Here is a 12,440-nt window from a genome sequence, read left to right on the forward strand (position 1 = left end):
TCTCTAGACTTCAGGTTGTTCTTCACAGACTCTCAATTTTCAACCTTCTTATTCTCTTTCAAGGATGCTGCTATTTCACATCAATAACTGACACCTTTATTTCTGAGGACAAAATAGAATTACACTGCAGTACTGACAATATAATAAATCAGGAGGGATAAAATACATATTAGTGAAGTTCACATAGTTGGTTTGTCCCTGATGACCTATAGATATAAAGGTATGATTAAGTTTTTTGGGACTTCTTCTCAATCTTACCACAAGATTTTGCTCTGACTCAAAGATTTGACCTTTGCTGCTCCTCTCCGCTTACCTTGATTCTTTGAAATTACTGTTATTCCCTTGAAGTCTTTCTGTTCATACAGAATTAATACTTCGTTGTGACAAAATATTATCTGTTTGATAGAAGAATGATTCCATTCAGAGTTCAGTCAGGTTAGACAATGACATAGTGCACATCATGAGTGAAACATTTTTACCCAGCTTTTTTAATCAAAGAAATTTTGGCTATCTAGCCATGAAGTGTCATGCTGGGTAGTCATATATCCGTCTACAATTAAAGTTTAGGCAAATCATTTGTTTCTTGTGAATTACTGTTGAAAAGCATGCCTGACAAAACACTTAATCTTTCAAAAGTGTTACAGAAATAAAATCTCAAAGGTGCAGTTTTATTTAGAGTATGAAAATATTTATTAACCTTCTTGGAAGTATTTTTATTGAAGAAGTTCCTTGTGGTTCACCCTATTGGTAAAAACAAGTATAAATAAAGGAAGCATGAAGAATGTTCACTGAATACTCCTGAGAAAAACAATATGTAGTATTTTTGTTTTCCCTACTAGGGATAAGATTACCAGATGAAGTAAATGAACATAGTTTTGCTGAATTCAAAACAACTATTTGGGAAAAAAAGAGTTACTGAAAATATGTATTTATATTTTCAGTGTGATACTAGGATTTTTGTTGTTTTTAGTGTTGTTTTCAGTATTTTCAGCGCTATGTAATGTTTTGAATGTGCTTGTTAAGATACTTATGCATCTAGTAGTTTCCTCATTAGTAAACCTGTGTGTTCTCCTTGAAACTAAACCTGGAAAGTTCCACACCATTTCCTCCTAGCCTTTCCATTTATATTATCTACTAGAAGAATTTAAGCTAATGTAATAGTGTCAAATTGAGATGCATTTGACTATGCACTTTTCTCTCTGATGAGAGATAGGCTAATGTAATCAGCAATTATTTTTTTGTGTGACCTTTACGAATCAAATGGTTATTTCCTTACTTTTCATTTTTATTTTGCTCCCAGTGGTACAAGACTGCTGCAGTTAGTATAAAGCATAATTTATAGATAGAATCACATTATACTAGGGTTCAATATTCTCAAAAACGTATGTACCATATGGAGTTTTTAATGAAATAATTCAGAGAAATGTATAAGCTGGCCAGGACTAAATTTATATTGCTAATTTACAGAGGAGTTTCCATGATCACCATAGAGATATCCTGGAGCAGCAACCAAGTACTAAAAGTGAAAGGAGCAATAAACTTTGTCTAGGATAAATCCAGTGTTAGTAATGAAATTACAGTAGAGAGATGCCATAGTGGTAGAGATCTAGAGTGGTGACTACAGACTGTCCTTCCATGAGGTGCAACTAATGTACACTGACTGCTTGTAACAGCATAGCATTTAATGCCTTCCTGGTGTATGCAGTTGCAAGCACTTCTTCAGTTTGACATGACTGTATGGGGCTTCTGCAGTGTAGGGAGCGTTAGTTCATGAATGGCACCCAGTAAATGACACTGAGTGATCTGTGAATCTCAAGTTAGTGATTATCAACATCCATGAGAATTCTTTCCATTGATTTAATAGATTCATGCACAAAAACTTCTTCTGAACAGTTTAGCCTTTTCTTATAAATAGCATAGGATTATTTCTTCTCCTTTTGTTTAAACATGGATAACAAAACAAGGATACCCAACAGCAACAAAAGTTCATGATTCATTTGTTTTAAGGTAAGGAAGCCTTTTGGAAATAGGACATTCTCACTTATTCTTTGAATTAACTGATAATACCTCAATAAAAACTGCATAAATACTTTAATAAAAAGCTAAATTTAAGTCTTAAAAATAACTGTCTGTCAGGAGATATCAATTGTTAACTCATTGATAAAAAACGTGGAGGATTGCATCTACTTATCTTTGGTCCCATGTTGATTACATGACATTTCTCACATTTTTCTGAAATTTGCATTCTGTAACAGAAGGTTTGTCACGACTGAAGGAGCTAGTTTCAGGCCCAATATGAAGAACAGAAATTTCAAAGATCATAACATGAAAAAATAAAAGTCATAAGACGTTCTGTATTCTTATACCATGAGTCTTTTTCTAAACCTTGTATTTTAAATTTTCATTTTCCTGAAATAGTAGAAAATGGAAATTTTCAGTAAAATATTGTTTTTCAGAGAATGTTTCTGAGAGTTGAGAATGGAACAAAATGTGCATATGGAAATATATGTATGTGTATACTTCAATATATACACCCATGCGCTGTTTAATATTGACATGCATATAGTTCATATAGTACATTGGAAGGTGGATAGGAGAAGGACATCCTCTCAAAAGATCAGCTTCTGCCATAGTGAACTATATACATGCTAAACCAAATGTGGGAAACATGGTAAATTGCAGCTCATGGGATTTCAAAATAAGTATCTGCACAAAACCATGATGGTTTTTGGTACAGAAGCTGTTGCTTTTGCAGTTTCTGAGGGCTACAGAATTGATTCTTCACTGCAACCCTGTGTTGCTGGTAGAGGGGATAATTGTCTGACAAACTAGACAATTGATTTCCTGAATTTGGATAATAATTTGTTCTGATAACTAGCAGTAAGATCATGCTAGCTTAAGTAAATGTATTTCTGCACTACAATGGGCTACTGCACCCTGTACTTACTATTTCCACTGCAGATACAAGACTTGGTTCATTGCTGGTGAAAGTTAAAGAGAGTTTAAAGGTAGTTTGCACATTGAAGCAAGATTAAGTTTGGGTTAGGGCCTGAATTAGAAATAACTGCTTTTGACTGCTTTTCTTGTATCTCTTGAGTGCTCAAGTGCTTTTTATTTATTAAAAACAAAATAAAACAAAACAAAAACAAACAAACAAACAAAACAATATGAACCAATATAATGGAAGCAAAAGATACTGTTGGTCTAAAATACTGCCACCACCAAAAACCTGTACAATGGAGGAAACATTGAGGTTTACCATCTCCTAGAAGACATTTCGACATTTCAAATAAAAGACAGCAGTGGGTGGTTTTCTGAGGAATAATAGCTATGTCATTAAATCACACACAATACATATAATTAAAAATAAACATTTAAAGTGATTTGCTAATTATTCCTCGCTGTCTGATATATTCATGACTGTATCAACCTTATTTTATGTCAATGTTTTATTTTAAGCAATCAAGGACCTCTGAACAGACTGAGAATAGATGCAGTTTGCAAATATGACAAGTTTCCGTTTTGCATTGCAGAGTTCTGAATAGTTCTTAATTTATGAAACCCCACTAAAGATGGCCTCTTGCTAAATTGTTAAGTGTTTCTACATTTCAGAACAAGGTTACCTTTCAGCAAGTCACTTTTGTCAAAGCCTTGGTGTTCCTTCAAGATATGATCAACATGTCCTATGAGAATGTACAAATGGTGAATACCCTAGTCTGTTCTGTACTGTATATTTGGATCTCTGGAATTTGTTTAAGTGAAGCAAATAAGAATGCATTTTTTCTGACTAGGACATATTTTATGGCAGGTCTATTTCTAGACAGCGGAAGTGTGCCTTAAATGGTGATTAAGACTTGTGTTCTTCTTTAAATGACTAACCTGGAGTGAGAGGTTGGATGTCTTTGGAAAACTTAAACCTGTTTCACCTGAACATGTTTAACTAGTTAATAAGAAACATCAAAAAAGACAAAACCCTGAGGGCAATGATCATTTTTTTGTAAAGCCATTCTATGATGTTTAAATTTGTTTTTTGGGTCTGTCTATAACATAAGTTTAATAACCTAGCTCAAATGCAGATTTCTAATTTTCAATTAACATAGGAATAATTTTGTTTGCTAAAATAAAATAAATGAATGAATGAAAAGTCTGAACCATGAAATGTTCCAGGTAGCACTTTTTAAAATTCCAAATTTCAAAAAATCATGTGGCAACTGTATAGCTCAAGCTTTAAGTATTAACTTTTAACCTTTGACCTTACAGATTTTAACCAATGAAATGTCTCTTTAAACTTTAAAGGAAACAATGATAACGAGCGCCTGGCGATTGCTAGACAGCGAATTCCATATCGACTTGGTCGAGTAGTTGATGAATGGCTACTCGACAAAGGTAAAAAACATTGATTAAAACTTCAAATAAAAAAATAATTTGAACATAACCAAGTAGTACTTCATTGTAACACTAATAAACATAAAAAATAAATTTCAGTAAAACTAAATTAAAAACAAATTTAAAATAGTAAAATATAGAGTAATATTTGCATACCTTGTATAATAATTTCTCTACATTTCTAGAAGTACCAGCTGTTTAATAATCTTACCCTGATAACTTAAGGTTAAAGGGACTGTTAAATATAATCCACTAACTCAATCTATGAAGGTACTCACAGCAAACATTAACAAAAAATTATAAACCATTCATAGATTATATTACATGCTCCAGCATCTAAATTATTAACTAAAAATATATGTAGTTATGATATCTTCATTATGGTCCTGAAAAAAAAATTTGTTTAAAGTGTAGGAATCTTAAATAGTGGGCAAGATGAATTGCCAATCAAAATGAAGTCCCTTTAACGTTTGCAACCTTCTAAGGGGATTTTGGAACAAACACTAATTAAAACAGAACTTAAAGTTGTGTGCATGCTTTTTGTGAGCAGAAACCAATCTGCTAAAGTGACTTCTATTTACTAAGAGTGGTACTGTTGCTGAGGATTTCTCTGTTGAATGGAAATGTGCCATGATTTCTCCATTGGTATGTGTATCATTTCTGAAGCCGCTTTTACATCTAAAATCTTTTATTTTAATTGATAGCCTTGCTGAAAGCCAATCAGACATCTATTTTTGAATCTGCCTCTGAGATACTCAGTGTGAACCATGTGTTTCTTTTCAGTGTGTATGTTGAAGGAAAATAAACATTTAAATACAAAAAGGAAACATTTAATTAAAAAAGTAAATATTTTATTCACTGATACATAGATATGACAGATTACTGCATAACGTTCTTTAAAATTCTCTTAACCTAGTGATATGTTTGCATATATATAAACTCTGTGTGTATATACATATTTGTATATGTCTATACATACATAAACTCACATGTACATACTTAAAGCTATAGGCCCAACAGTGTATTACATGGAAAAATCTTTGAAATGTTTGCAGTCTTTGAAGAAAAAATAAGGAAATAGAAACCTGGCATTCTTGACACACACCAAAAAGCTTAACACTGCGTTCAGGTAAAAGGAAGAGGGTTATTATAGTACTGGAAGCGTTTACAAATATATTTGATTGGCCTTTTAGCAAAAACAAACAAAACACACACACACACACACACACACACAAGCAACCACACACTAAAAATGTGGCAAATTTAGAAATTGCAAATGCTCTCAAAATTTATGCATTTCATGGACACCTCATTAAAAAGCAATGAATTATGAGTCAAATCTTTTCTTATAGTTTATTGCTGTCATTATTCACTCCATGAAAATCTGTTATCATTCTTGTAGAGTACGGTGTTCACAGTCAACATTTTTGCATGTATATAATATTATCTTTACAGGGCGTCAGCTTACAATCTTCAATAGCCAAGCAACTATAAAAATTGGAGGCAAGGAACGTGGCCATCCTTTCCAAGGCCAGCTCTCTGGTCTTTACTACAATGGCTTGAAAGTTCTGAATATGGCAGCAGAAAATGATGCCAACATCGTTATAGAAGGAAATGTGAGACTTGTTGGTGAAGTGCCTTCCTCTATGACAACTGAGTCTACAGCCACAGCAATGCAGTCTGAGATGTCAACATCAGTCATGGAAACAACCACCACTTTGGCCACAAGCACCGCGAGAAGAGGAAAGGCCCCGACAAAAGAGCCTATTGGTCAGGTTAGTCAGCTTCCTCGCCTTTTCCAAAAGTTTTCTCATCTTTGAGTGTGGCTTTCTGTATTGCATTCACACTACGGATGAAATTATTCCTGTTGAAGAAATGTATGAGTTAAAGATAAAAGTTCAGTAACATATATGGCTCACAGATATGATGTTGGTCAGCATTTAGAAGCTATTGCTCTTTGTTTAAAATAGGCAGACTTACCAGTTCAGATTTTTCTTGTGATGACTTTTATTGCCGTGCCATCCATCTTCAGAATGGTGCATTTTTTTTTTAATTCTATGTGGTTCCTATGTAATTCCTGTGATAGCTAACATTGATTATTTTCAGTGTGGAAGTGCAGGATTTCTGGAATTAAGACATAATGAAATGAAGTGGTATGTTTATCCATGAGATGGAGAAATGAGAACAGGAAGATGGTGAGAAGGCAAAAAAAAAATGATGGAGGCTGGAAAGGGAGAATTAGCACTTTCCAGCAAATTAAAAGTTTTAGAATCTTCTCAGGCAGAATTCCTCAGAAGAGATGGTGGCTGCAAAGGGAATTAAGAGCACCCTGCACCCTGGGAGATTCAGGCTCCAAGTCAGAGACTGTTGTTTACTGTTTATTGAGGTTATTTACATCTCATGAATGTAGTGATATGTTTAGTAGCTTTCAGGTTTTGTCAGCATCTCTGTATGTGGGGAAATTTAATTTTCTTTTTTTTTTAAAAAAAAAAGAGGGGGAAGCAGGTGAGTTGAATTAAGTACCTTCATCTGGTGGCTACCCTGAATAATAGCATTCAGATTTTGTACTTTAAAAAACTAAAACTTACCAAGACACTTCTCTAGTAGAGAAGATTCTTATATTTTTTTATTTATATTTATTCTGATGTGTGCTTAAAATTTATTAAAAAAAAAAAAAAAAATACACTGAAAAGCTTTTCATATGTTTACTTGGTTCACATGCTTGTTTGTGCACCCACTGTGCCGTTAGACCTTGACAGCTCCACTCCAAGATTCAGAAGTAGAACAAAGAGCAAAGAAAGTGACACAAGCTGTAGGGAGGAATAGAATCATGATGTGATGAACGAAGTTAATTTTCTCAAAAATGGAGGAGAATATGCCGGTTAGACTGGGAATTTGGGGTCAAGTTGCCTGTTTTCTATGTAAAAACTCAGCACACTGTTTGAATTTGATCGGGACATCAAACTTTGACACATCAGCTTTTTTTGTCTGTAGTATTTTTGTACACTTTATGCTATGGATTGACTACAGTGATGTAGAAGTAAAAAAAAAAAAAAAAAAAAAAAAAAAGTTTTGTAAAATGAGGCAAAACATTTAAGTTAAAAGTGAGCGTTTAAAAATCTTATTGATCTGTATTTTCAAGTAAACACAGTTTTATGCATTTTCCTTGTTTATGAATCTCTCTTTTTGTATGAGAATCTAAAAAAAAAAAAAAAAAAAAGAAGGGGAGGGATGGGACACAACGAAAACCAGAGATAGAAGGAACCAGCTGCCTCTAGAAAACGCCATTCATTGTAAAGCTGTTCAGTAGACTGTAGTTGTTTTAATGGCTATTGCAGTAGGCTGCAGTGTTTTATTAAATAAGCAATACATTTTCTTCACCATTAATTGTGTTTTAAACAGCATCTCCTATTTCATTATCCATATAGTCTGATCTCAATGAGATGCAAGACCACCAAATTTCAGAGGGGGAGATCAAGTATCTAAATGAGCAGTACATCCTTACAGAGTGGAATAATTTGAGCTAAATTAATGTTAATAAAAGACAATTAAGCTAATTTTATTTTTATAAAATTAAACTGTTCTAACAATTCTCAGCATGCTTTTGGCCTCTGCAGCTCTCTCAGGTAACTCTGAGGCCCTATTTGGGAGTAAGAGTGTCGCAGGGACCATTCTCAGTTTGGACCTTGCATAATCAGTGGGTGATAGGAGTTTACTGGTATAGTTGCTGTATCAGTTGGTGTCAATTGCCAGAAATATTCCCCACAGAATCTCACCAAGGAGATTTTTCTCTTTGAGGTATTCCAATTGCATATTTTGTGGGAAAAAAGTGTCCTAAATGAGCAACTCCAGCAAACCTTTTTTTTTTTTTTTTTTTTTTTTTTTTTTGTGAAGAACTGAAATATATGACTAGGCAAAAATATCTTCCAAAGATTTGTTTCCAGATGCCTGAAATAAGGTGTGGCCCTTACCAACTTTATCAGAACATCCATGCCGTTTTTTTACTCGCTGCCTCTGGAGCAGTGACCTTAGTGCTACTGTGCCATTCCTTCAACCCCTCCTGGCTGAACTGGTTACAGCACAATGCTGTGTGCAACTGCTTATTAATGCTGCATCATAAGGCTCAGGCAGGCTCCAGGAGCATCTGGATATCCATAGCATCTCGCCAAAGCACATTCTGAGGGTGAAGGTTTAGGTTGATCTACCTCACCTTCTTCCTCTGTCCATTTAAAGCTTCTAGGTAGGAATATTTCTGTATTTAAGAACCTGAAATCAGCCTTTCAAAGGAAAGTGTTCAGTGTTAATGCTGTCAAAACACATGGCATCCTGATTCTTTACCTGAGCCTTTCTTGCTATTAATAATCCACAGTGGTTTACTTCAGTTATGTCTAAACATCTTGCTTGGTAGGATCTGTGTTGTCATTACAATTATAATAGTTAATTAGCCAGGCACTGCTCTGAAACATAGTTTGCAATCAGGCCTGTGATTTGTTTTTAAGAGAGAGATAATATCCCAAAATCAAAGCTAAAATTTGTCTTGTAAAGTTTGCTATGTTACTCATGCAACAATCTCAGACCTAGAAAGCTACTAAATCAAATTACAGATGAGATTTCTTCTATTCATTAATACCTGTTTTCTGGTTCTACTTGAGTGTAATAATTTTTGTGCTAGTGATTTATAGGACCTCCCACGGGTTTGTCCTGCAGTGTACTGAGTAGTCAATTTATATCTTTATTTTGCTTGGAGATGAGGGCACTCATTCTCTCAAGGAAAATCTACTTTTCCTTTCTGCATCCCTTTCATTTTTGTCCTTTACACTTTTTTCTGACTTTATTTACACATAACCTCTGCAAGAGTGTCAACTACATTGACATAATGTAGTCACAAGAAGGAAAGGTACCTTTCTGGCATTAATTACGTTACTGAAGAAAATACACAGCTGAAAAGCAATTGCTAATAAAAAAAAAAAAAACTTACATTATTGCAAACCAGTGCATGTCTGAAATAGAATAGAAGCAAATGATCTAATCAGTCAGAAATTGTTTGCTCCATTTGCAGAGGTATTGAATTCAATTAAAGATTATAATACTTAAAGAAGAACATTTAAATCTCTATTTATAGGAAATGTTTTTTTTAAAGAACCTACAGTATTAGCGTTTAAATTGATGAAGTGTGTGCTTCTCAGCAGATATCTAACTAATGCAACATATGATACAAGATAGACATGATACTTACTAGAATGTATGTTGAACACCATTGTGCATGATTTTCAACAAATGAGTTCTTAGCGCTTCTGAAACAAATTTCTTTTTGTTACTGACTATGCTCTAAATGAAGGTTTTCCCTATTGGAGGCTGTGTCATATTTTAACAATGGATGTTTTGGTGATGACGGACATCTTAATTATTATACTTGTAACTGTAGATTTTCAAAGTGGAGAAAGGTACTCAAAGCCTATTGAATGTCAATGGTAGGTGAATGACTCATTTTCCTTAGTGCCTTGAAAATCCCACCCTCCTTTCTCCTTGATTATAACGGCATCTACAGCTGTCAGCCTTTCTGCAAGGCACTGCATAAACACATAGAAAGTGACAGCCCCTGACTCAAATAGCTTACAGAATAAACAAAAGTTATCAGGTAAGGAGGAAGACAAAAAAAAAAAGGTGGTGGTGGAATTAGTAGGTGGGAGGAACAAGGAAGTTAGTGCAGTGTTTTCAGTGTTAATGGGCTGCATGCAGATTTGCAGCCATCATGAGGGAGGGGTAGTTTACTACATGTTTTTTTTATCTAGGATCTTCAGATAGCAGACCCTGAACTCCAGTTCTCCTCTATGACCATCGTGTAGCTTACAGTAGACTCTTTGGAGCAGGCATTTTAACGATTGGGCTGCTCAGTTTGCCTCTGTTGAGCAATTGGTTCACAGTCAGTATCTGGTGGGTGGTTGACAAGAGGTTTTCTTTACTTTGTTCCTCACTTTGCCATTGACGCTTGGGGGAACCCATGGTGATTGGAGCATGAGCTGAGAATTGTAAGAGAACTTCTTCACTCCACTTATGCTGGAGAAGAGAAGATTGCTCACCTCCTTCCTGCAGCAAGGTAGCCTGTAAATTCCTAATATTTATCTTCTTTGACCTCTTTAAAAGTGTAGTTAGATACGTATTTTAGTTTTTTAGAAGATGTTCCTGAAATTTGGCATTCCTTCAAGTGCAAGAAAAGAAATCCCCAACCTTAAGTGTTGCACCAGTAGGATTCCTGTGAAGTTCTAGACTATATTGCTAACTTTTGTTGAGTTGAAAGTATACGCAGGGGCTTAGGAATCATTAATTTGTTCTAAGAACATCATTCCGTTTATGAAGTTATTCAACTAAATAATGCAGTTCTTCATTCTTTTTCACTTTTATTTTTGATGCTTTTTTAAAAAGCTTGTTTACAAGCTTTTCTATTCAATCATGAAGGTGATAAACTTCTTTTAAAAACTGAAAATAAAGGAGATTAGTTCCATAACTCCATGAGACAAAGTGCAAAACATCAAGTACTGCAAGGCTTGCAATAAAAATTGCAAGAGTTGGCAGAAGTGAAAAGGCTTCAAAAGGACTTTGAGTATGTGTTTTCCTTGAATTAGGATATCATAATCAGGCGTTTAGTATCTCTTTGGCATGTCTGTGTGGAACTGTATTAATTGGAAATCATAAATGAAGTGATAGTAAATCAAGAATAATATGCTTATTTCTCATCTGTTTCTAAGGATTTGATTATGACAGCCCATCCACACAGCAGCCCCTGCTCTCTTCTGTTGGAAACCATTTCTGAAGGTTGTGTGCAAAATAGCTTTTTTTATTTTTCATAAAGGATTCTGGCAGTCCTCTTGTCCTCATCAGAGTGGGCTCTTATTGATAACACTAAGCCACTTAACCAGCGATTGCAATACACTGTGAGATGATTGCATGTTTTGGAACAATAGGCACTGATTTTTGGTCAAGCAGAATTAAATTGACTTCATATTAAATTGATGAGCTGAAATTTGGTCAGTTCCCTTAGAGGGCATACATCAGGTGAAGGGTATGTTTCTTTACGTGTATTGAAGCAGTGGATTTAAATAGCATTCATTGTAGCAGTAACAGCGATGGGCACCTTGCCAACCAAATAAACACAAGCATTTGAAAAAGACAGGGGGTGTCTTTCATGGGAAGAGTTCAATTTAAGAAATGGTACTTGAGTACATGACTTTTGCACAGGATCATAAATGTGGTTGTGTTTGGTTTTTTTCCTCCTATTTTATGGAGATGCGCCAATCATGAAATCAATGTAGTTAATAGGAGGAAGAGTATTCTCCACCCGTCTCAGTTTAAAATTATCTGCTGTAAGGTCTGCAATGTGTTCCTACACACAGGCAGTTCTGTGCCTCTGAACTGCTGCTGCTTCTTCCTCTGGATGTTCACACCAACCAGTCCACAAATCATTGGCCCCAGCAGACAATGCTCTTCCCAAGGGTCTGGTAAATTGCAAGGAACTCAACAGGTGCTCCCTAGCGTATAACAAATCCCATAGCAGCAAGCTTCACAGTGATCAGCTTTAACTCCATATGTGCTCTGTAGATGACAGAAACTGGGGAATTTAAGTGTTAAGGACAGAATTATATTGCACTAGGTAGCATATGTGGTAGTTGTGGAAGTGCACACATTTTAATTGCAGGTAGATATACAGATGTCTAGGTGTACAGACTGACGGCTCAGTTTTTCAAAGGGAGCTTGGTTTCTGGCTTTTGCTAAGGATGTTTGGCTAAGGTAGGCTGTGGGACGGGAAGGTCAATTCCAGGACTTCTAGTGAAAGTGTCTGTTCTGAATTTAACAAAATGGAGTAAATCTTGCTGCCTTCATCTTGCTGCTGATCTGTATGCAGATCAGCTGATGGTAATGGGGAGGTGCAATTCAAGTAGCTGAGACATGTCAACGTCTGATTATATATAGGTCAATATTATTTAAGGGTGTTATGGGGCATCACTGCATGAAGGCATATTACGCTGATACCTCATTTTGGCCATATGCCAGGAGAC

General features: G+C 35.2%; 1 protein-coding gene across 33 annotated transcripts in view; it reads left to right on the plus strand.

Annotated features, from left to right (window-relative positions):
* NRXN1 (neurexin 1) overlaps window positions 1–12,440 on the plus strand; it is a 723,656-nt gene that overhangs the window by 626,513 nt on the left and 84,703 nt on the right. For 19 of the 33 annotated variants that reach the window (XM_084513032.1, XM_084513021.1, XM_084513050.1 and 16 more), the window contains 2 exons: window positions 4,297–4,386; window positions 5,842–6,161. In XM_084513032.1, the coding sequence (XP_084369158.1) occupies window positions 4,297–4,386; window positions 5,842–6,161 (410 nt within the window). The remainder of the gene's footprint in view (window positions 1–4,296; window positions 4,387–5,841; window positions 6,162–12,440) is intronic. The other 14 variants (XM_084513027.1, XM_084513028.1, XM_084513029.1 and 11 more) reach the window with 1 other exon arrangement.

The sequence above is a fragment of the Aythya ferina genome, assembly GCF_964211825.1.
Source record: "Aythya ferina genome assembly, chromosome: 3".
NCBI lineage: Eukaryota > Metazoa > Chordata > Aves > Anseriformes > Anatidae > Aythya > Aythya ferina.